This window comes from Bombus pascuorum, chromosome 9 (assembly GCF_905332965.1).
Source record: "Bombus pascuorum chromosome 9, iyBomPasc1.1, whole genome shotgun sequence".
Taxonomy (NCBI): Eukaryota; Metazoa; Arthropoda; class Insecta; order Hymenoptera; family Apidae; genus Bombus; species Bombus pascuorum.
Window position 1 is genome coordinate 10,098,825 of NC_083496.1, and position 24,130 is coordinate 10,122,954.

The following is a 24,130-nucleotide window of genomic DNA, read 5'->3' on the forward strand; positions in this document are numbered from 1 at the left end:
GTAATACGACTCTCTAAACAAATGCTCTCACTAATTGCGTTACTTTAAACGTTTCAGGTGACAAAATGGCTGCGATACAGCGCCGCAAGACGTCGGGCGCCGAGAAAAATTTCTGTGAATTGCTAGTACTAATTGTCATCATTACGATACAGATCGTTTTAACGCGATAAGCGTTTCTCTTCGATATGTCCATAATTATTATAACGTTACTTCCGTTTGTGATAGATAGGCTACTATTCTGCGATTTTAACCCTCTATTCACACTTTCCTTCTTTCCCTTTTAAAAGCTGAAGACATCGTCGTACCACGCGATCTTTTATTTCTCTCTTTGTTCATCCTTCCTAATCCTTTATCTCGTTATCTCTATTTCCATATATCATCATTGTCATCTTTGTTTCTCTTCTTCTTCTTCTTCTTCTTCTTCTTCTTCTTTTTTCTTTTGCTCTTTCTTTTCTTCTTCTTCTTTATTACGTTCAATTAGCCGCGATCGAACAATCGTTAAGTCTTATCATGTTTTTCTTCATGGTAATTTTTTTCTTTTCCGTTTCAACGCCGAGGTTGCCGCCGGCTAAATCATTTCAACATACGAGATTTTCATGGTAGATCGTTCTAAGTGTCCACGTGTTCACCAACACATGGCCGAAATTATAAAAATACTCGCGAGTAATCGTGATTTCTCTCTCTTTCTCTTTCTCTTTTATCTCTCTTCCTGTCCATTCCCTAACTTCTGATTGCGTCTGTCACCTTCTGCAGAAGTATAAAATAATTTTAAATAACGCAAATTCTTCCTCCCACCGCGAGAGGACAACGTTCCGGAAAGTCAAATTCTCCGTGACGGATGAACGAAACGCGTGATGCAAAGTCACGCGAGATACGTATCGAACAGAAGCACTGTCTTAGTTAATCCTCCAAGGAACGAATGAAGTGCAATAAATTTAAGTACGTATTATAAAATATAGAATCTTATCGTTGACGTTCGTAACACGCTCTATTCTTGTTTATCATAATCTTGTTTTCAGCGTGAGATATTCGTTATTAAACTACATTTGAAAACAAAAAAAAAAGACAAAAATCTGTGATCGTGTAAGTTTTTATATAGCGATATACTGTTTTACAGATTTCATTGTTTGTACGGCGTACTTTACCATCGAAGTCTTTTCGAAACCGGCGGCACACATCGTTTCTCGGTAAAAAAAAGAAAGAAGAAAGGAACGAAAATCAATTAGTCATGATATTCCTCGAAAGCAATATGGATCCATGGATCGCGTCAAGTTAGGTTTACGTACCGGGTTTATCCTCTTAAAAAAATTACAATAGATCCGTTTAATGGTCGTGAGCAACAGTTCTACGTCGTGGCAGTTTTCTACAAAGTTTTGCGCCGCTTTCGTTGAACTAACGATGATGAGATATTACGGCAACAGACACAAATTAATCAAAAGGCGGTCGGTGAATTAAAGTTTGAGATTGACGGTGTTACCGAGTGTCGCAACGAATTTGCGGGGCTTTACATACCTTTTAACAACCTCCGGCCCTTCCGGTTCGATTCTCGTTCTACGTTCTTGTAATTAATCACCACTCAGGACGTTTCAATTCCACTTTATCCGACGCGAATCTAGCCTACCTTTTGTAGTTTCGTACATGCAACCTGTAATCGCGAGATCGATACTCCATGTGTGTACTTCTTGCGTTCTTCTTTGTGATTAATATCATTGCTAGATATACATGTTATTACCACGACAAATATTGAAAAAATTTCATCGTTTACGAATAATTTGTGTTATTTTTCAAAAATTTACTCGAAATTTTTATGAACGATCGAGATCGAATATAATGTTATATTCCTAAGTGTAACAGCCGAGGTAAATAATATAGAGTTTAAAACAGTGAATATAAAATGTATCAATACGGTATTTTCAACATATCGACGTCGTTTCTATTTCCATTTTGATTTTGAAACGCAACTGCCAAAATTCAGTATTCCATGCCAACTCATCCTAAGGTGCTGCTACACGAATAATTGTACAAAATACTATATACTTTTAATTATTCTTCGTTCTAAAATAAGCCTTGGATAAAAAGAAAGGATAAAAAGAAAAAAAAAACCTCGACAGATTTTTTTACACGATTTATCACCAACTTTCGACTTCCTAGTAGAAACTGTTGTACACTTACCAACATTTCGTCTGCATTTGACAATGATTTTTAAGCAGCACAGAACGACGTTACATATCGTGAAAAACTAAATCCTTGTCATTGTTCTGAAAAGATAAAAACCTAATTAAGAGAGAGAAAAAAAAGAAAAGACGAAGAAAAGAAATAGAAAGTCGCGTAAGTGGAAAAGCTTAAATGCGGACGAAAGGTTAAAAACAGGGATCAAACGACAAGTATTATATCTAGAAATGTAACAGGAGATGTTTGATAAAATCCAGGGCAAGCGAGAAACTGCCATATTGTTTGACGTAGCAAGACCTTCGGGCTGAAACGTTTCATAAATTTCGATTTTACAACTGTTCGAAACAAATCTGCGTACTAGTTAGAAACTCTGAATATATAATACATATATATATATATATATAACGAAGTTTTCTTATTCCAAGTAAACGATTCACGTGAGCAGGATCGCGTGCGTATCGCGTGACACCGCTATCGATTGAATAAAGAAACGTAGAGGATGAACGGGGACTAAGGGAAGAAAGCATAATAAAAGAAGCCAGGACACACGAATTCTCGATTCGATCGATTCATTCATTCGCTTCCTTGCTTTCACATTGTGTATCCATCGTCGTAAAAATTATTTGCAGAACGATGCCTTTCCCCGAGAAATTTTTCCATTTCATCTTTTATGATTTAAAAAAGTCCCTTTCAACTTCGAACACATCGTTCACGCAATATTGAAGTATAAGAGAGACCTCAGAAGCTAGTCGATCGTAACTGTTTAATAACTCGGATCACGATTTATGAAGCTAGGCTAAACTAAGCAAGAAAAACGATATTGTATGCGTTAAAAAGAAAAAAACGAAGAAAATGAATAATCGAAGGAACGATAAGTCTTTGAGAACATTCTTCGATACAGTTTTGTCTGAATCTTCTAGAGGATGAACGAAATACAATACAAGTGCGAGAGAAAGAGAGAGCGAAAAAAATATTATCTTGATCTCTTTCGAAATAAGCAACAAGTTTAATAGAGACATAAGATCAGTAGGATAATAAACGATAAGACTTTAATACTCGAAAACAATTCGATCGCAATTTTACGCGTTCTGCGTGTACATCTCAAGACATCGATAGTGTATCTGCCATAGAAAATCTCTGTGTACTTCAGCGTCACACTGTATACAACTTCATATAATGTTTTTATAAATTAAGTTTGTTATGTAAAAATGGAAGGAAATCGACACGTTATTGGTAATTGAGTGTCGTTCGATTCGTTCCTTTTTTTTTTTCTTTTTTTTTAAATTAAGATAGGCGTTTGCGTAACTCGAAACACCGACATACGTATACACACACACATACAAACACATGGTGAATGAAAAGACAAAAAAAGGAAAAGAAATTTCGTACGTTGCTTAACGTTCGCCCGCCTTCTTACGAATCTTTGTGTCCTTTTATTTCGAACATTTATCCGCAAATCCGTTGAAACTGAATTTTAATAAAATCCACAATATAAAATATCGCCTCTTTAGTGTCTCTGTATTATGCTCTGTCGAATTTTCATAAACCGGAACGATAGAAATCTTGGAGGAGGGAGAAGGGAAAGAGAGACGAAAGAAGTAGAATATGAGAAGAAAATGAAAGAAATTAGAAGTATATCTCTGAACCACCGTAGCAATTGTCTTCGTTAAGGTCTCGATGACAATATCTTTTAGTTTCGTAATAAATTACCGAAGTCTACACGTGCGTGTTCGTGCGTGCGTGGTTGCATGCGTGTAATATAAGTCTGATTATTATAAAAGACCAACTACGTCGTCCTAATTATAAAACAGATACAGCTCGTTTGTAGATGGTTCACGATCAAAGAAAGGTTTACGTGTACAAGCGGAACATATACGTATATATAATATATAAATATAAATATATAAATATAAATATATAAATATATTATGAAACGTAAGAAGATCGAATATGAGAAGAATAATTAGATAAAAGAAGAATAATTGATCATCGATTAATAACTTTATCATCAAAATTTATCTGCATCTCAAGGGTACAACGTACGTACGAGAGATGATACGTATCGAATACATAAGCCAACACCTACTAATTTTCTTATAATTAATTATCGAAAACTAATATATGGCAATAAGCAACTGTGGTAAGCTGTCTCCAAACTATGAGAATCATTCAGAAAGAAAAAATTTCCTTGCGACGACGCTAAAACCATAGGGAAAAGCGTACGAAACGGTTTCATTCGATCGTGTCAAACCAAAGTAAAGCCGATCAATAAACTTATAGGAAAGCGTTTCTCTTTCACGGAGGAGCCGTTCAGTTCATTCGTAAATCAATACGGAAGACGTTGCATGTTTTCCTGACGGTTTTACTTCCCTTTGACGTTCATCGCCAAACGAAAAATACCAAAGAAAAAGAACGATCCGTCGATATTCAATGACTTTCCTTGTGATCTGGCGAAACACCGAAGACGAGTTCGTTCAAGAGAGATCTCAACGAACCTGAATAAAGTTGCAGAATCCTTAGTCGATGTATTCTGTGATGTTCATTGGCACAGGAGTTCTTAACTTTCTCTTAAGATCCCGGATTCCTTCAACCAATTCGATTCACGACGATCGCCTCTGTCTTCATTCAAGACACTCGCAGAGAAAGAAAAATGAAAGAGAACGATTCAACGACGACATTGATCGATCTTTAATTGTCCTTTCTAGGTTGTCGGGAATGGATTGATAAAATATAACGGGTAGAGATTCTGTGTTTAAATTGTACCAATATTCCTGCATCCCATTTGGAACCCTATTTCTTCCACCTCAGGGGAACGCCAGGACATTACTGGTTAAGAACACTTGCATCCCATTTGGAACCCTTTCTCTTCCACTTCAAGAAAACACCAGGACATTTCTGGTTAAGAACATTTGTATTATCCTTCTGGAGAAAAAAAGGTGAGCTCATGATTTCTTCTTTATCCAAAGACACACTGGTACGATAATATTTTCTCATTATCCATGGTACTATTACTTGAGTTCAGTATTCGAAGAAATTAATTAAACTTGCGTTGTAGAGAAATGAAGAGAATACTCGAAGAAAAGTTCAAACGTATAAGGTTTTGTATTCGAATAAGTATTCCATATTATATCATGCAATATTATCCTTTTTTTTTTTTTTTTTTTTTTTTTTTTTTTTTTTTTTACTAATGTCTTTACCTCTCTTATTATATTTTTTTTATTATTGAAATATCATAAAATAAAAAATATTTCACGTTGCAGCACGTGAATGTTCGACAATTTAAAAATAGCAACAATAATTCAGAAAGCTCTTCGTCAAAGATGAATAAGTTACTTTCGATGGTAATATTAAATGTCCTTTTTTTTTACAAGAGAATGAATGAAATACATTTTTATATTATTTATGTCGAAGTGGCACAATTGTAATAAAATATAAAACATCTTTTTAAACACATAATAATAGTAGAACGAATCTGTCATCGAAATATTCGAGCAACTTAACGTTTTAGCCAGTCGTAAGATATTTGATTAAGCATTTTTATTTTAATCGATCAGTATAATTAAAGACAGATATATTGAAATCAAAAAGTATAATTATATCGGCAATATACTACGAATCAAAGGTATTCAGTTAAATTGAACAGCAATAACAAGATGAAAGTTTCTTTCATTAGCTCTAACAATATTAACAAAATGATAAAGAATACAATCTGTCAATAAAATTTAAAAAAAAAAAAAGATAGTAACATCACAACACCACAAATAGAAATCTAATAATGATGTTGGATGGAAAAAGTTAAAATATATGGCTGTTAAAAAATTTTTTAAATTAAAGAAAATCTTAAGAATACACAAAAAAGATTAAAAAATTGTGATGGAAACAGATATATTGAATAAAAACCGAACATTTCAAAAAGTATTTTTAGATTTATTACAAAATTGAACATTGCAGTATACTTATATATACAGTATACATAATTCTTAATTTTCATACATCACATATTATATGAACTAGAAATTTGAGTTTTTAGAATTCCATTAGAAATACAAAATCAAAGACAGAGCAGTATTAAATCAATAATTTTTAACTATTTTTAAGTTCGACTTTCTTTTATTTAGTGACCATCGCTAACAAATAAATTTTTCTGTACCCTTTAAAATTAACGAACATCGTATCATAAAAAAGTAAAAAATCTAATAAAAAGCGTAGATTCATCTATCATTCGTTGATGCAAATCTTTTCAGTAAAATTCAATATTACTATTTCATAAACATTTGATGTATAACAATAAATACATTCTGTAAAATATTTATTAGACATGGATCGTTATCAGTTTTTTTTTTTTTTTTTTAATGAAATATAAAAAGTGGATATATTAAAATACGTGATTATTTTAACAAAGTGTTTGCAAAATCTGTCTTATGATGTATGTATGGTAACCCGAGATGAAAATCATTATTGCATGATAAACAAATTTGAAAGTGGTCAATAATCTAATTGTTCTACAAATTTTAGGATATATGATTTATTTTAACACTAAATTAGAATGATATGTAGATCACTATGGCGATACTTCAAATTAATTCTTAAGAACTTAAATAATAAATTCCATTTAATGATTCTGTCAGTCAATGTTTGCAATCGTGTATAAGAGCAACGAAAATATTTCAAATCAATAAAAACATATATCATTGCCTACATATTTGCTTTAGTTTTTTAAAATATTTTTATTTTCTTTCAATTTTTATCTTTGGCAAACTTCGATAATTCTATTATTAAACGCATAATCAGATCACATATGATTATCTAATTTTAAGGTCCCTTTACTCTTATCTCATTACTCGTGAATATATTTATGTAATTTTATTGAATAAACAAAATATTGTAAATTGATTTAACAGTATGCAACATATTAATCTACATATAAAAATCTTAAATATTCACTGCATATGCTAATTTATATTCATCTTTTGATTAACTTAAAAAATATCGAAAAATAAGATCACTTAAAATAACATTTGTATTACTGCTAGAAATTTCACTTTATAGCATTTAAATAAATGAACAATCGCTACTTTTTTTTAAGTTCCGAATTTCTTTTCAAACGAGTTGTTAATTATATACACATGCTTGCATACATAGAATTGTTGTATACAGGAGGTATCATAAAATGTAATAAATTTTGGAAATAAAAGATTCTTTAAATAAAAACATGACTTTTTCAGTATTTGTATATCTTAATTAATATTCTTAATAATTAATAATAAAACCAAAATATATATAACATCAATATAATTGCAGTAAGTTGCATTATAGTGTTTTCTACAGTATTTAGTTTTTCAACATTTTGTATATACATATTCCAGTATTTGTTTAATATTTGTTTTATATTAAATATATTTTATGAGTTTTATAAAATGTTCAATTTCTTGCAAGTATTTTGTTCTAAATACACACGTAGTGCTAAGTTATTTTATTTTCATATCACAAATCTCTTATTTCCTTATGACCACTTCCTTATCATCAATTACTTCCTGTTCCATTAAAATACACTACTATATAGAATGGAAAGAAATCTTATATAGCTTATATTAGATCAATATAAATCTGTGAAAGAACTTAACAAGAACCAATATCTTGATTACATTATTCTGTATGAAATTGAAAAAAACAATATAAGAAAAAAATAATTGCTTTTTAAATGACGATTATAACGTATACATAATTTTTTATAATTTAGAAATATTAAACAACACACAATACAAATTAATGTCATATGGAGCTCTTTTGTAATTAATAATACGATTCATTGTTTTAGATAATATAAATCTAGATAACAAAAAATATATATTTTACAATACCATTACATTGCTATAATTTTAAATAGATTATCTTCGTATAGATTACGCAGTAATCTTCGCAATGAGAATTATAAAATTGGATCACTCTTCTCGTAAAACAGTTAAACATTTTTTGAGCAATTCCGCATGTGCCTATAAACAAAAATAGAAATATTTTTAAAACAATGAGCAACTATATATTAGGACAGAATAAAAGCATTCTTACTTTTGCATGTTTTATTTCAAGTTCAGTTAATTCAATAAGATTCTTTCTAAAAGCAGTTACCCTCCTCGTTTTGAAATCCACTAATTCTATAACGAAAATTATTTAAGTCATTGTGATTGTTTATTACATAAAATGAAGCGTCATAATATAAGCGTCATTCTTTACCTTCTTTTCCCTTTTCTGACATTTGCTCAAATTTTTCACAGGCTTCTGTTTGAGCTTGTTCTGCCTAAATCAACAATATCCAAAGATAATTATAAATTCCACAAAAGTACAAAATACTATCAATTTTAAGAACTTTCGTAATTCTTTTCTATCAATTATGCTTGGCAAAAAACACATGCGATATTTCGAATAATTATATTATTTTAAAATAACGTATATTTTTCACAATTGTATTAATAATTAATAAAATATGACCTTCCAAAATTAATTTTTTTATTATTTGTTTTATTGTAATATTTTATAATATTTTTACTTTTTATTCGAGACTAGATAATATTAATGCAAGAAAGAAATGTTCATGCAAATTTATTTCATGCATGTTTAATTAAATAATAATCTAAAATATATCCACACTAATTTCTCCGACACATAGTAACTATATTAATTCTGCGAAAATGTTCGTATATATTGTTCATAAAAGTAATACGATTTATAAGGTAAAAAGTATATATCCTTTAAAACAAAAAATGATATTTGGATTATACACTACAACAAGGCGGCAAACATACAAATGGAGAAAAACACACCTCAGCAACTTCCACTGCCTTGATGAGCAAAAAGATGAAATCTTTAGTTAGATATACAATATATACAATATATACACATACATATACATATATATACTATATTTAGTAATTGAAATAACCCGTTTGTTATAAATACTACAATAATATAAACGTCTCAAGTAATATACTTACAGCATGAACATCTTTGTTTTTGGCACGAGCTTTCTCTAGAGCACGGTTTGCAGATTCGTACGCATGTAAAGCTTTCAATCTTCTAAACAAAAGCCGTTTAGCTGCAGCTGTATCCCTCATGTAGTAACGTAAAGTGTCTGATAATTTTAAATCTTCATCAGATGCTACCCGTCCCTCTACTTTCTATCACATTGTAACATTACAAATATAAATAATATGAAGAAATAAATTAAATTAGTTAAATTGAAAAATCTTACCCTCAATTTCTCAAACATCTCTGCTATTTTTGTTAAAAATCTTTCCAATTTACCATTATCGGTTGTAGCTAATTGCAAAAGATTTGTAGAAATTTTAATATATGAATCTGCTACATCTTTATGTTTGGCAGTTTGCCGATCTGCACGAGCTGTTGCTTCTTTTAAATTATGATGATAGGTTTGTAAAAACGACATTTCTTGATCAAAGAAATCGTTTACATCTTTTACTGTTGCAGACAAGTAGTATTCATCTGTAGTAGTGGAAAATGATTTTACCAAACCACCAAACATTTCCATTTTATTTTTCCCTGGAAAAATAAAAAATTTATACCTTTTATTCATATTACAGACAATAAGAAAATGCAGAATCTTCCTTAAGAAATTAAGATAAATTTTACCTCTAACACAAAGATCTTGATCATATTCCAAAAACACTCTTAAATTATGATCATTGCGAAAAACTGGATGATGTGCTAATCTAGTCAAAAACATTTCATGCATAGCAACAGTTTTTTTAAATGTTGCCAAGTATTCACTGTAAAAATATCAGTATATAAATTTATAGTTTTGGGTTATTATGATTGAAATATATTTTAATATTTGTACATATAACTTACGCCTCCAATTCTTGTTTCATTTTATTAAATTCCTCACGTGTCATGTTACCCTCACCCTCCCCAAGTTTTTGTAACTTTTCACGAGATGCATCAAAATCTGGTCGTGGTGGACAAGGAGGAATCTAAACATACATATTTTTTCTGTTCATTATTTAAAATTGTAGTTATATATTTAATATAAGCCAAAAAGTAAATAAACATACAATATAACCAGCATATTCTTCATTCTCCTCGAATCGGTCATGTAACCATACAAATTCTTCATGTTGCCTTACAACTAAGTTATCTGGCTTTTGAAATTCTGGTAATGTAGTTGTTGTATGTACAGTAAATTTTACTTTATCCTTTTCACTAAGAGCATCTGAAATATCCACCTGTAATGACTTATCAGAAAGATCTACATTGTCAGTATGAATTGTCTGTAAATAAAAATTGCCAAAATTAGAACAATTAAATTATCAAATATAAACGGTAGTTTCAGACATGAAAAAACATTAACTTTCTAATCAATGTTATTTAACATAATAAAAAAGAAATAGCAGAAAATTAACGTAAATACCTTTTTAGGAGGAACATTATTTAAAATGTCAGCAGTATCGCATATACCGTCCTGAAACATTTTTTTAAATTAAGAACTGTGTACTAAATATTTACAATAAAGTAAAGCTTAAACTGCACAGTATTAGGATTTGCTAGGAGAGCAGATCGGTGGATAAATGATAACAGGTTCCACCTACCATCATGGCGTCCAAGCGTCTCTGACACGTTCCCTATTTTATCGTATAGAACTATACGAATTAAACTGATACCGATCTTAATTGCAGAATTAAAAAATTGATCTTATACATTCGAATGAAATTATTTTCTTCTTATTCATATATATATGCTTTTTAGAATGACCATTAGTAGAAAATTTTTCGCTAATAAAATGGACTTAATCGACACATGAATGTCAAAATGTAGTATTCTTGAAGTACATGTTATCAAATCAGCTGTGAGAAAAAAGTAATGAAATGTAATCAGAGTACTTAAAAACTAAATGAAATATAGTTTTGACAGATTTAAAATTATTTTCTTGTCGCATTTATCAAACATGTACATAGCATTAATCATTAAATTTCTATTGAAAAACAAATGATTTGTTAATCTGTTGATAATTTTACATTTCATAAAGAATAAACATAATTAATACATTAAACACAGCATTTTGTGTTTTTTTAAATATTATTTGTATTTGTTTAAAAAACAATATTTCCAGTTATTTGCTATATCAATTTAATGTCAATACTTTAATATGATAATATAATAGTAAAAATTAGAAACAATGATGATAATAAAAATGTATGTATTTTTGTAATATGCTGTAAACTATATATTATTTTTTATACTTTTCACTTATTTTATAATTTAATAAAATGACGTACTTCAAATATCTTACTGAATAATTTTGCATATAGCCTTGAATTACTTTTTGATTCCTGATCGACCTGTGTAATATATGTACATGATCGATTTAATTTAAGGCTACGTGTACATTGATTTCAGTCAATACTTTATTATAAACTTGTTTTTATTATTGCAATTACTTCTACGTAAGTTTGAAATACCTATAATACTTTATAATCTGAGATTCTACTGCACGAATTATTACACTGTAATAATAAATTTGTTCCAAGTGTATGCAATTAATAACTGTTAACATATATGTACATATTTATTTTAATATCTTTTTTAACTTGTGTTAATATTTCTTTCTGTGTTATTTATATATATTTAACATATATTCTTTGGTATCTAGTCTTTTACTTATTTAGGTTATAAGAAATAGGTTATAATAAGCAATATATTTACTAATTCATAGATATATTTATATATTATAATATTATGTATACTTGTATGAAATTTATAATATTAAGGAATGGTTGTTATCATAGAAACATTCAAAATTATGTAAAGTTGTAATCTTTTTAATATTTGATTAATTAACTTTATATCTTCTTTTATGTTTGTACATAATTACAGTTGTTTCATGTATAGAATATTATTTAATACACTCTATGTACAAATCTATTATATATTATTTATGATATTATTTTTTTTAAGGCTTAAACTATGGCTGATCAATATGATAAATTATCATGGAAAGGTAAGTTAATAAAGAACATAGTTTAATCATCTATAACTTTTGAATTTAATTTATTAATATTTCAATGTAATTATTAAACTTCTATATATGTTTTTTATATATGTAGAAGTACGAGACATGTTCAGGACATGGAGAGAAGATAGTGAACGGCGAAGTAAAGATGTAGTTGATCTATGGGAGTCTAAATTAATGGCAAAAATTGATCAACTTGGCAATGAGAGTAAGATGAAGTAATTTTTTATAAGATATTTTTAAAATGGTGTTAACTCTCTACAATAATTTGAAATTTTTAAATAGAATATCTGGTTTTGGAACAAGTCTGCATAGCCGCATTGGATTGTGATCGTCATTCTTTAGCAGAATATTGCATTAAAATATTGAAAAGAGAATTTCCTAGCAGTTTAAGAGTCCATAAATATCATGCTATGCATCTGGAAGCTTTGGAAATGTAATAATTATTTATGAAACAATGATTATTTGTTGCATATTTCTATGCCATATAAAAGAAGTTAAATATTTGTAGGTATGATGAAGCATTAGAAGTTTTGGATTCTATTATAAAAAGAGATGAAACAAACGCAGCACCAAGAAAAAGACGTATAGCTATATTAAAAGCGAAAGGTCGGATATCAGAAGCTATTAAAGAGCTTACAGAATATTTAAAAAAGTTAGTGTTTAGTTGAAATTTTTTTGATGTTTTAAGTTTTTAACTTATTGTATTAATCATAGATTTTATATCCTTCATCTATTACAGATTTATGAGTGATCAAGAGGCATGGCATGAATTATGTGATCTATATTTACAAGAACAAGAATATTCCAAGGCTGCATTTTGTATGGAAGAACTTATATTGCATAATCCACATAGTCATTTAATTTATCAGAGATATGCAGAAATAAAGTATTCTCAGGTAATAAATATTTTTTATGTAACAATTCCTGAGGCCACAGAACTTTCACTGAAATAATAAATATTTTACTTATTATTAGGGTGGATTTGAAAACATGGAATTAGCAAAAGCATACTTTTGTCAAGCTGCAAGATTAAATCCAAATAATATCAGAGCTTTGTATGGTTTACTGTTGGTAAGAATCAAAATTAGAAAAAAAACATGTAGTGTTAAACTTTTACTATAAGCTTAAATTTCTAGGCAACCAATAATATTGCCACATCACCTAAATGTCCCTCTTCTAAAAAGAAAGATGCAATAAAATTAAGTGAATGGGCAGCTAATCAAATTGAAAAGCAATATGAATCAAAAGTATCAGATGGAAATATTAAAACGATTGAAGGATTATTAGGTCAATTACAACTGGAAGTTTAAGTATACAAATTTATATGTATGTATGTTACTGTAATATATGTAAATGTACTGATCATTCCTTACAATTTACACGCATATATAATTTATTATTTAATACAAATCTTTTGACATAAATAGCTTTTTAGTATGTCAAGTAAATTTGTGAATGTATATTAAGATACTTACTATCCAAAATACAGTAAAGTATTATTTATCTTATTCAAATAACTTTTAAGATCATTTAGTAAAAAGATTATAGAATTAAATGAAGACAGTTCATTATTCTTTTCATAATTTCTATAAAATGTTAGAAAATGACATTTTATTGATGGTTCAAAATTTTTCTTGTTATGAATATTATACTTTCCCGCACATGTCCTGCTTTATTTTTTAAAATGCACATATGGCCATAAAAAGTAACAATTTAACAAAATTTATATTCTCAAACACGAATTTGAAGGAAAATAAATGTTTGTTACACGTAAAATAATTACAGTCATCTTTTTGGATTTTCTTTATTATTCTGTTCCCAAAGTTCTCTTTTCTTTGCTTTTTCTACAGCTTTCTTCATTCGTTTTTCCCTTCTACTTTCATTTCGTAATGCAAAATATTGTTCGCGGAAGTCGATTAAATTGTTAGAAATTATTTCATCTGATTCCTGCAAGAAAAAATTGAGAATTTTGATCAAATTACATTTAACATTTTTTTAACTAATAGTTGTATAATATATCTTTTAAAACATACCTTTGGATCTTTTACCTTTTTATAAGTCAATAACCTCCGACTAGTATAATTACTAAGTACTTGTTCTGAATTAGCTATTAATTCCAAACATGGATGTGTTGGTAACTGATCCTCTGAATATTGATCTCTAGAAAAGTAGTATTTTATACTTCATTCTATAAAAATAAATATTGTAATATCAATAAACAACTTTTTATAACCTGTGACTTACCTAAATAAAGGAAACCAACATACTAATCTACCATTTAATTTAAGATGTTGAGCTGCAAAAGTTAATAAATCCTTGTATATTTGAGGTAAATCATAACCAATTTTAGATGGTATATGAGATGAAGCTTGATGTTCTTCTATCACTGGATTTAATTTAGTTGTACCTATCCTTTCTGTTGCTTCTCTGATACCATAAGGAGCTATAATTAATAAAGAGATGAAGGCTTTTACAGTACGACTTATAAGTTAATGAAAAGAGCTGATACTTACGGTCTGTTATTATAGCATCTATACACATGTCAGAACGCCATAAAGGATAAGAAAAGTCTGATACAACTACATCAATATAGTATGATCTTTTTCCATATTGACTCATATTTGTAGCAATATTTTCATCTTTTTCCCTAATCTGGCCATTATTTTAATAATAATTTAATAACATCATTCAGTGTAAGCAAATAAATTCTTTACCTTTTGCGATATCCTACTAGGCCTTGTACGTCCATGCAGCATTAAAAAATCTATATCTGTTCCCAATGTATATCCTCCAAAATGAGAAGCAGCAACTAATAAAGATCCAGTACCAACAAATGGATCAAGAACAATGTCTCCCTTTTGAACTTGAGCTTGGTTAGCCATTATTAATGATAGTTGAGGATCCATAGACGTATTACCAATAAATTTTCTAGTTTTCAGTGATAACTTTCGAATTAAATCCCTTTGTCCACTTGTAATCTAAAATTTCATTATAAAATGTGACATATATTTAATAGATTGATGTAACAGTATAATATAATTATACATACCCATCTACCAAAAAATAATTCATATGGTTCTTTAGGGATATTATTAGGATCTAATCCATAAAATTCTATATAACACAATGTTGTATCTGGATTATTTAGTCTTACTGGTCCTTGCAATGGTAAATAACTGAAAGACTATTTATTACAAAGTTAAATTAATATCAAAATTTTACATAATTTCAGTTTGCAAATTTATAAGTTATGTACTTACATCAATTTTATTTACTTTTTCACCTTGAGAAAAATGTTTACAAAATGTTTCAACTATTACTTTAAAAGATTTGTGTGGTCCAGCATATTTATTAATTTCTGAAATTGGATAAGTTTTTAACTTGTTATGCAAATTTTCAACTTGTTTACTATTAGCCCACAACTCTAAACAAAATCGCACACAGACTGCTCTGCTTGCAATTTTATGTGCCAGAGTTTCTGAAGGTAAATTAACTATCCAATAAGGCTATAAAAAAATCATTTATTGCATAGACAAATGTATTAAATATTATATTATATTATATTAACAAAATAAATATATTTTCTTACATGTGTGTTTAATTCAGGATGAGTATAAATATTTACACCAAACATACCAAGAATAGATTGCATTTCCTAAAAAGATGAAATGTAAAAATTTTATAGAACAAACAGGTAAAAATTAAATTAAATAACAAATTACTTACAGCTGTACGAAAATCAATGTGTTCTTGGGCAAACCAAAACAGATATTTTTTCCACTGGTTATTCATTGTTATTGCTTTATATATATTTATCCATATTCAATTCATATTACCTTATATGAATTATAGTATTAATTATATTAAAAGTATAACACATATACTTTAATACCGAAATACAGCTTTAAAATAATTTTGCATAAACTAATGCAATTCAAAAATTTAAGTTGAAGTAAACCATTTGTATTTATAATACAGACTTTTTATTTTACTACATCATTTAGATTTTTCAACTAAAAAATTAAGTTTCTAACTTTAACATAAATTATTACATATTGATTAAATTGTAATTATATGTAACTATAAGCATTATTTAGCATCAAGTAACATAAGATCTATGATCTAGACATTAACCAACGTGATCAACACAAAAAGATATTGCACACATTATACGCGCATGCTTAATCGAAACCATAGATAAATAAAATATAGTGAGTCGATTATTATTGAATATTATGCCGGTATAATATCATTATTATTATTTGTCATTATACAAAACAGTGAAGAAGCTCTCTTATTAGAGAGTAAAGTTGCTCAATTTATTTTACGATATATTAATCTTCTATAATATATTAATAGCACTAAGTATAATACCATACGAGAAAATATTATTTAAATCATAATATGTGGTAATAGAGAAGTATTAATTACAATTGTTTTGATGATATGATTTACTAAAAATTGTTTAATAATCAAAAAGTGTCACGAAATATTATATGAAAATACAAATCTTGTAAAATATTAGAAGGAGAAATATAAATTTCAACAACATAAATATGAAAGAAAAATAGGAAAAGCAGAGAAGTTGCAAGAAAAAAGATGTACATAATATTTAAATGCAAGAAATAGTATAAATCATATATATATATATATATATATGTATGTATATTAATTAAATTATGAGCATAATAATACAGTAAAAATATCTCTGGAAATACATATATACATATAATGTATAGAAACATTATATATTTAAAATAGTCGATAAAAAAGAAAACTATAATTTCTTAATCGGTAGATCTACAACATCGTAGCTAATAGAACAGTGTACGAGGGGGCGCTATATTCGTAGTAAAATTTCTTGTTGTTCTCATTCTAAGGTGGAATACTACTCGTCACTGTTTTCTGTTGTGTTTTTAGGCTGGAATCGGGTGAAAAACATGCCGTTTCGATAATCGAGTGAGAAACAAAAGGCTCTTAAAAAGAGTTGTTGTAACTAGGTTTGAGGAAGGTGCTGTATTGAAAACGTGTGTGAATAGTGCAGGTGTAATTTAATAAGAGCAGGGGAGGCTGGCGATTTAATAGGATATTGATTTGTCCGCGACTGCCTTGCTGGCTCCATCGCACACACAAACCAGGTAGCCATGAACGTCGATATTTTTGGGGCACTGCCTGGTGCAACGTGTCGGCCGTACATATGCCGTGCTCTAATGTGTTTGCAGGCCTGATAAAGCCCAAAATGCAGCCAGCCATTGGCGATATGTGTTAACGATATTAGACAAAATTGCGGGTTACAACGACTAGGTACATCTATTACGATCATAACGACTATCAAAACGGCGACCAAAACGGCAACGACTACAACGATAACGGCGACGGCGGCGGCGGCGGCGACGGCGACGACGACGACGGCGACGACGACGACGACGACGGCGACGACGACGACGACGACGACGACGACGACGACGGCGACGACGGCGACGACGGCGACGACGACGACGACGGCGACGGCGGCGGCGACGACGACGACGACGACGACGACGACGACGACGGCGACGACGACGACGGCGGCGACGACGGCGACAACGACACCGACGACGACACCGACGACGGCGACGGTGACGGCGTCGGCGTCGACGGTGACAACCACGACTGCGACTAAACAGGCAGCTGAGACGAACAGAACGATAATTACGACAGATACGACGAATTCGACATTAACGGCAGTAACAGCAAAGGCGTCAATTACGAAAAGAAGAAAGTGGTGTTATTACTTCTTCGTGGAAATTTTACAGAGAATTTTGCATTGGTTGTGTTCAATGCAATAGTTGAGAAGTTAAATGTATAAAGAAAATACCTCAGACATAATGGATGCAGTAAGCAATGGAGCTTCAGGAAGTGCAGTGGCTTGTCCAGTCTGTACCCTCTATCTACGCGAGGGTATCAGCTTACAAAGACATTTGGATACTCATCCAAAAGAACAAGTCATCGAAGCTCTTATCAAAGCTAGTACCAATTCCTCAAATGTGCAACAGACACAGTTATCATCATCAGCACCTCCAGCATCTCCAGCTATACAATCATCCCAAAATACACCTCAAGTTGCACAGAATACTCATCTATCGGCTCAATCTCCATATCCTATAGGACCTATTTTCGAATGTCCACCTATCGGTACTGTGATGCCACCTCAGTTTGCTTCATTTAGTTATCAACAGTTTGTAAATAATGGCACTATGATGATACCACAATATGCAATGGCTCCACAAGCTAATCAAATGATGCAAATGCTGTATAATCCATATGGTATGTATCAGCAGCAACAAATACCAACTGTTCAAATGATTTCGCCAGTCACAGCCATACCAAACACCACTAGAGTCAGACCAGTGGTAACTATGGCTGGTGAAACAACTGGTAGGACTGCCATTGCTGTACCTGTAAATAATTCCGAGCCAAAACAAATTTTACCTGAGATTTTACCTGAATCAGAGCAAGAGTCTGAACAAATGTTATCAGATATCAACCTTCCAGTTTCTCCTCCATCATTAAACGAAGATAATTCTATGCAGCAAAATGAAAGTGACACTAGTACAATTCAAATGGAGCAAGATGGAGAGGAGCCCCTTGGTTCAAGTACAGATCAGCATACTGTGCAAGATGAATATGATAGCATTCCAAGATCATTGGCAATTAATTGTAATGTCAATGTCACTACAAATGATAAAGTTGAGAGTGTATTGCCGGATATTGATAATGGGGAATCGTCGTGTGTTGTTACTACAAATGTGCAAAGTAAATCTATTCATTATGAATCGTCAAAAATGCAGGAGTATGTACACAGATATGAAGATGATGATGATAATAATAAAGTTATTATGCCTGAAGTATCATCAATGGTAACAGAAAATGAAACACAAAATGCAACTAATGAAAAAGTTCCTCACAGAGAAGAAATAAGCAAAAATGAAGGTACCTCAGCAGAAATGCCTGTAGAAGATACAGTAAAAGCACCAGCTCAGCCTGAAGTAGAACAATTAGAACGTCTTTTAATCACTATTATGGAAAATGAATTTAATAATACTCCACAGAAAGAATCCAATTTTGAAAATGATAAAAAGAAGAGTAAAGATACAAAGAAGAGTAAAGATACAAAGAAAAATACTTCTCCTGAAAGGGCTGAAAGTGTAATACATGAAATAACTAGTAATAATCCCATTGAATATGAAAACAGTTGTAAATCTGATGTAAAAGTAAAAGTTAATCAAAGCTCGGAAATTAATATAGGTAATGATGAAAATAAAAGTTCTTGTCTTTTATACAATTATAAAAACAGTTTGTCTGCACCTCCATCACCTATTGTACAAAGAAGACCCCATAGAACCTATTCTGTTCATTCAGATTTTAGTTCAAATGAACACCTTAATTTTTATCCAATTGGTTTTGATGCAAGCACATTGCATGATGAGGAAGATGATGAAGATGAAAAAAATGAAACAGAAGATAATTTTGACGAGGCAGATATGGAAATAGAGGAGATACCTAGCCCACATACTCCTTTCATTAAATATGATGAAAATGCAGACAACGTTAGATCTCATACTCCATTATCTGCAAGTAGTGGTATTTCTGTATTAAGAGTTAGAAAGGATCTTAGTAAACCATGTTCACCTGCTTCTGTCCATTCATTTTGCATTATGGATGATAATGGTATAAGCCACGATGAAGAAAGTAATGTAGCAATGGATGAATCACTAGAAAAAGATCCTATTGATTGTTCTTTAGTTGAACAAGATGTGAAAACTGATCAGTCAGAACTTTCCTTATGCAAAAATGAGAAAAAAATGGAAGGAGATTCTGCATATCAATCTGGAATTAGTGACAATATGAGTTCGTTTTCTACAATTCATTCACAATATTCTCAGCAATCAACGTTAATGGATGAATCATATAACATGCCAAGTAAAAGTAATAATCATGTAAATTTATCAGAATCTAGTGATGTCGCAAGTAGTTCTGACTCAAAGAGTTTTCATTCATCTAAATCAATTATACAAAAACAATCTGTGGAACTCCTTAGTTTAAATGAAGATGCCCATGCAGGTCCAATGAATGTGTTTGAATTTGATGGGCTTCAAATCTTAGTTCCTAGTACATTCATAAGTGATTCTTCACAAAAAGCAGTTAGTGGAACCAGCCAACAATCTATGGCAAGTAGTGAAGGTGGAATAGGTATAGATGAAGAAGTTAAAAGCATTAATATGAGAGCTGATGAAACTATGCCACCCAGAGGTGAACTATCAGAACAAGAAAGCAATGGATGTACAGAACAATCAGCTTGGCAGGTATGTAAGCTGCTCTTTGAATATAAATATATTGTTAAAATTTATTATAAATATTTCACATAAGAGTTTAATAGATTTATAAAATAACAAATGTTTAAACAAGTAATTTAAATATATACAATTAATTTAATTTAGTTAATACTGAATATATTTTGCAAACAAATTTTCTATAAAAACTGATATTAAAAGTTATGTTTATATTAACAAATTTATTCTGTATATTCAGTTATATGCTGGTCAAGAATCATCAAGAATGTCAACATCTTATGATTTAATGGCACGTGAAAGTTGGGAAGAATCTGATGGATCAGACAATGAAATTACAGGCCCATTATTAGATAGCAGATCTTTAGCAACACATTTTACATCAAGTTTATTTTTAGATCGAGATAGAAAAACTCCTACAAAAAGAATGTTCAAATGTTATCATTGCCCTGAAGTATTTGATTGTCCGAAAGAACGCAGAGTACATAGTACCACCGCGCACAAAGAAGCTGGTCCGAGTAGCAGTAGAGAATCTACAGAACAACCTGAAGTAAAGGATATTAAGTTATTGGATGGCCGTATGAATGTATTTGAAGATATTTTTGTACCAGGTTTACATGTACAACAAGTTTATCACCAGCAACCACTGTTACATCAACTTCAACCACCACAATCATGTACAGATGTAACTACAAAAGTAGAATCTGATCAAAAAATTGAAACACTAGTAATACCATCAAACATTGAAGTGATCTGCACCCTTTGCAATCAGAGATTTAGTAGTGAAAAATCATTACAGCTACATCATAGAAGAGTACATATTACAGAAACAACAAAACGAATTCGTGAGAGCACCAAGTGTCAAATATGTCACGAAGAATTTCCTTCGGTTTTATTGTACAATGCCCATTTAAAAATACATCCATTAGAATGTAGTCAATGTGGAAAGTATTTTTATAGAAAACAAAATTTCAAATTACACATGAAACGACATTTAGGAATTAAACCATTTCCATGTACTGTTTGTGACAAAGCATTTTTAACAAAACAGAAGTTAGATGAACATACCAATGGTCATACCGGGAATGCACCTGTTAAGTGTAATCTTTGCAATGAAACGTTTCGCAGATATTCAAATCTAACACAGCACAAAAATAGACATCATTTGAATATAAAAAAGAAATTAAAAGATTACATATGTCATTGTGGTGAGGTTTTTCATACAAAGAAAAAGCTAGCTTGGCATAAAGAAACACATGATGAAAAACCCAAAGCATGTACATATTGTAACGAAAGATTCATTCACATGGCCAGCCTGACTAGACATATGCGCCGAGCTCATAATAAAAGATTCGTTCCAGATGCTCAAAGAGAGAGCGAAAATGTTGAATGTCCTATATGTAAGTGTATTTATTTACGATCTTCCTTAGCAGTGCATATGCGAGTACATAATGGTGAAAGACCATATGAATGTCAAGTTTGCTCTAAAGCATTTAGTACTAAGTGGAACTTACAATTGCACAAATGGACTCACGCTGCCCGTAGCACCAAACCTTTCAAGTGTAATCAGTGTAGTGGCGCGTTTTACCGGCACAGTGATTATACTGCTCATATGAATTCTCATAGAAACGTGCGTCCTTATACCTGTAACTATTGCGGAGCGCAGTTCATACGAAAATATAATTGTTTAAGGCATGTAAAGGAACACGAAGAAAACAAAGCATATACATGTGATGTTTGCAACAAAACTTTTCATAGATCATATTATCTGAAAGAACACTTGCGAGTACATTCAGGTGCCAGACCATATACATGTCATATTTGTGGAAAGTCTAGCGGTACGAAATCTAATCATAACAAACATGTCAGAATTCATCATGCTCGAGAACCTGTAAATACCGAAAATTAAAAAGCGAACGAGATTTTTGATTCAGTTTACTTAGTCAATATTTTTAAACATCTCACAATACTTTATCTTAACGTTTTACCTCTTATTCTTCCATGTGTTGAAATTTCTTTTTTTTTTTTTCTTTTGAAAACTGAAGGAAACCATAATTCAGTACAAAAAAGTGATGAAATAAATGTAATATATATAGATATATTACATCTCTTAAATCTTTTATAAATCTCGTTCGTTTCTGTTATTATTTCTTAAATATTTTAATACCGAGATTTTAAACTTGAATGACCTGCTAGTATTATTACTGGCAGTATTTGACTAGCTAAAAGGATTTAATTTGCTTTAATCATAAAAAACAAGAGGATGATTTTACGTTGTATTGTGCATTGTGCATTGTATGTTGCACTTCGTAAATTTTCGTCATATAGTCTACTAAATACAATGACTCGAGACTGTAACTACTTAAGATAATAAGAAATTTTTAACAAATATTAACTGGTACATGTCTGAAGATTTGAATAACTTCCATAAAGGAAGACTATACGATGAAATGCTTTTTGCCAACTTATACTAATTAACTATTAGATAATAATAACTAACTGATCAATATTATGGAATCATTAAGCACTTTTATGTGTTGATCGTTGTACGAAATTTTTTTACAACAACTATTTTACACAAAGTATATATATTACGATTTTATGTATTGGCATCGAATGTGAGAAGGAACTGGGAGATTCGTATTTATTTGCGTTGAATTTACTACGCATAAGCTTGTATCAATAATTAGCATTATTAATTATCACAAGGTAGTTACGGATCTTAGTTATATTTATATATTTTGCAAAATATATAATAATTTTTATCGCTAAATGTAATTCCAAGACTGATCGATGTTGGTACCTCATATTGCTCTCCGACATACATATATTTAATAGATATATTTAATATATCTATGTCTTAAATGACAAGCAAGAACAATCGTGTGTGTGGTTTGAAATATTTGGTATAGTGGTACTGTGACAAATATCTTAATAGTTAATTGTTTTATATTAAAATATTTGGCAGATCATGTATCATTTAATTTCTAGAGAGCAATATGAATAAAGAGGCGCTAATATATTAACTATGTCAAAATTGTGTTACTGTAATTATATTGAGTTCGATGGACGTTTTGTTACGAAACTCGGTTCCCACAAGCTGTTACCGTAAATTTCAACAAAACTGCATGAAACATTTTTAAAATGGTTACAGTTTCCATAACGTACTTTGAGTTTCATCTTGTTGATAGTTATTTAACAAATTACATTTTAGTTTCGTTAATAGTTAAATATAGGAGTTTTGTAATATCGTCGATTATTAAGCGAAGCTTATTTGCAACTTAATGACCAACATCGACGTCCAAATGTGCAATCATTTAGTTAAACATAACGTATTCTACTTGAATCAAATTGTAGATAATGTAAATATGTATATCAGTTTTATTTTATAACTGAACCAACAAATTCTGTTGGAAACTAATAATTGTCTAAAAACAGCTCGTACTCTTATGAGAATAAAAATAGGTTAATTATTATCATAAAAAGAAACTATAAATCCAGTGACACCTGTATACCTTAATAAAAATTATGTATTGAGGTACTTTTTTAAATAAGTTTTTCTTTGTATTTTTATTACAAGTACCAATACCATGTTTGTTTCTTG

The 24,130-nt window shown here is 30.3% G+C and overlaps 6 protein-coding genes across 16 annotated transcripts in view; 3 read left to right on the plus strand and 3 right to left on the minus strand.

The window, feature by feature from the left end:
• The window catches only part of LOC132910686 (hemicentin-1), a 119,947-nt gene extending 116,922 nt beyond the window's left edge, over positions 1 to 3,025 (plus strand). For 4 of the 5 annotated variants that reach the window (XM_060966561.1, XM_060966565.1, XM_060966564.1 and 1 more), the window contains exon 7: positions 58 to 3,025. In XM_060966561.1, the coding sequence (XP_060822544.1) occupies positions 58 to 170 (113 nt within the window). In that variant the 3' untranslated portion in view covers positions 171 to 3,025. The remainder of the gene's footprint in view (positions 1 to 57) is intronic. The other variant, XR_009658828.1, reaches the window with a different exon arrangement.
• Positions 3,026 to 7,020: 3,995 nt separating this feature from the next.
• LOC132910677 (sorting nexin-6) lies at positions 7,021 to 10,883 on the minus strand. 3 transcript variants are annotated; one of them, XM_060966539.1, is made up of 10 exons: positions 10,773 to 10,883; positions 10,595 to 10,645; positions 10,239 to 10,454; positions 10,036 to 10,157; positions 9,817 to 9,953; positions 9,419 to 9,726; positions 9,162 to 9,344; positions 8,404 to 8,467; positions 8,239 to 8,324; positions 7,021 to 8,165 (listed from the first exon to the last, which is right to left on the minus strand). In XM_060966539.1, the coding sequence occupies exons 1-10, from the start codon at positions 10,776 to 10,778 to the stop codon at positions 8,115 to 8,117; spliced, it is 1,224 nt and encodes a 407-aa protein (XP_060822522.1). In that variant the 5' UTR covers positions 10,779 to 10,883; the 3' UTR covers positions 7,021 to 8,114. The 3 variants fall into 3 exon arrangements, with proteins under 3 accessions (XP_060822522.1, XP_060822521.1, XP_060822523.1); XM_060966538.1 differs by lacking the exon at positions 10,773 to 10,883 and having other exon boundaries at positions 10,595 to 10,766; XM_060966540.1 differs by lacking the exons at positions 7,021 to 8,165; positions 8,239 to 8,324; positions 8,404 to 8,467; positions 10,773 to 10,883 and adding an exon at positions 8,502 to 9,008 and having other exon boundaries at positions 10,595 to 10,766.
• Positions 10,884 to 10,949: 66 nt separating this feature from the next.
• On the plus strand, positions 10,950 to 13,975 carry LOC132910687 (ER membrane protein complex subunit 2-like). Of its 4 annotated transcripts, none has more exons than XM_060966568.1 (8): positions 10,950 to 11,040; positions 12,139 to 12,181; positions 12,288 to 12,401; positions 12,479 to 12,629; positions 12,705 to 12,848; positions 12,936 to 13,092; positions 13,172 to 13,267; positions 13,333 to 13,975. In XM_060966568.1, exons 2-8 carry the CDS (start codon positions 12,148 to 12,150, stop codon positions 13,504 to 13,506), a joined length of 870 nt encoding a protein of 289 aa, XP_060822551.1. In that variant the 5' UTR covers positions 10,950 to 11,040; positions 12,139 to 12,147; the 3' UTR covers positions 13,507 to 13,975. The 4 variants fall into 4 exon arrangements, with proteins under 4 accessions (XP_060822551.1, XP_060822549.1, XP_060822552.1 ...); XM_060966566.1 differs by lacking the exon at positions 10,950 to 11,040 and adding an exon at positions 11,495 to 11,627; XM_060966567.1 differs by lacking the exon at positions 10,950 to 11,040 and adding an exon at positions 11,643 to 11,741.
• Positions 13,976 to 16,336, minus strand: LOC132910675 (tRNA (guanine(10)-N2)-methyltransferase homolog). 2 transcript variants are annotated; one of them, XM_060966530.1, is made up of 9 exons: positions 15,923 to 16,333; positions 15,786 to 15,851; positions 15,457 to 15,702; positions 15,246 to 15,380; positions 14,911 to 15,174; positions 14,710 to 14,848; positions 14,441 to 14,639; positions 14,230 to 14,356; positions 13,976 to 14,143 (listed from the first exon to the last, which is right to left on the minus strand). In XM_060966530.1, the coding sequence occupies exons 1-9, from the start codon at positions 15,986 to 15,988 to the stop codon at positions 13,982 to 13,984; spliced, it is 1,404 nt and encodes a 467-aa protein (XP_060822513.1). In that variant the 5' UTR covers positions 15,989 to 16,333; the 3' UTR covers positions 13,976 to 13,981. The 2 variants fall into 2 exon arrangements, 1 of the variants encoding a protein (XP_060822513.1); XR_009658827.1 differs by having other exon boundaries at positions 14,048 to 14,143; positions 14,230 to 14,384; positions 15,923 to 16,336.
• A 1,216-nt stretch (positions 16,337 to 17,552) lies between these two features.
• Positions 17,553 to 17,845, minus strand: LOC132910568 (uncharacterized; the record flags this gene model as incomplete). The annotated part of the gene is made up of 1 exon (XM_060966338.1): positions 17,553 to 17,845. A coding segment is annotated over one exon (291 nt), but the record flags the coding sequence as incomplete, so codon positions are not given.
• LOC132910656 (uncharacterized) lies at positions 17,840 to 24,080 on the plus strand. The gene is made up of 2 exons (XM_060966480.1): positions 17,840 to 20,541; positions 20,768 to 24,080. The coding sequence occupies exons 1-2, from the start codon at positions 18,037 to 18,039 to the stop codon at positions 22,433 to 22,435; spliced, it is 4,173 nt and encodes a 1,390-aa protein (XP_060822463.1). The 5' UTR covers positions 17,840 to 18,036; the 3' UTR covers positions 22,436 to 24,080.
• Positions 24,081 to 24,130: the final 50 nt, after the last annotated feature.

What these genes read in the sequence shown, in the direction of transcription:
- LOC132910677 (XM_060966538.1), bottom strand. Translation starts at nt 10,654, where the DNA reads ATGTTTCAGGACGGTATATGCGATACTGCTGACATTTTAAATAATGTT. An exon ending in ATAATGTTCCTCCTAAAAAG is followed by an intron (nt 10,455 to 10,594) that starts GTATTTACGTTA and finishes TTTTATTTACAG; the next exon opens with ACAATTCATACTGACAATGT. An exon ending in AGATGTTTGAGAAATTGAGG is followed by an intron (nt 9,345 to 9,418) that starts GTAAGATTTTTC and finishes ACAATGTGATAG; the next exon opens with AAAGTAGAGGGACGGGTAGC.
- LOC132910675 (XM_060966530.1), bottom strand. Translation starts at nt 15,988, where the DNA reads ATGAATAACCAGTGGAAAAAATATCTGTTTTGGTTTGCCCAAGAACAC. An exon ending in AGATGCTATAATAACAGACC is followed by an intron (nt 14,640 to 14,709) that starts GTAAGTATCAGC and finishes TATTAATTATAG; the next exon opens with CTCCTTATGGTATCAGAGAA. An exon ending in TGTTGGTTTCCTTTATTTAG is followed by an intron (nt 14,357 to 14,440) that starts GTAAGTCACAGG and finishes CTACTTTTCTAG; the next exon opens with AGATCAATATTCAGAGGATC.
- LOC132910656 (XM_060966480.1), top strand. Translation starts at nt 18,037, where the DNA reads ATGTATAAAGAAAATACCTCAGACATAATGGATGCAGTAAGCAATGGA. An exon ending in CAGAACAATCAGCTTGGCAG is followed by an intron (nt 20,542 to 20,767) that starts GTATGTAAGCTG and finishes CTGTATATTCAG; the next exon opens with TTATATGCTGGTCAAGAATC.
- LOC132910687 (XM_060966568.1), top strand. Translation starts at nt 12,148, where the DNA reads ATGGCTGATCAATATGATAAATTATCATGGAAAG. An exon ending in CTTACAGAATATTTAAAAAA is followed by an intron (nt 12,849 to 12,935) that starts GTTAGTGTTTAG and finishes CATCTATTACAG; the next exon opens with ATTTATGAGTGATCAAGAGG. An exon ending in CAGAAATAAAGTATTCTCAG is followed by an intron (nt 13,093 to 13,171) that starts GTAATAAATATT and finishes ACTTATTATTAG; the next exon opens with GGTGGATTTGAAAACATGGA.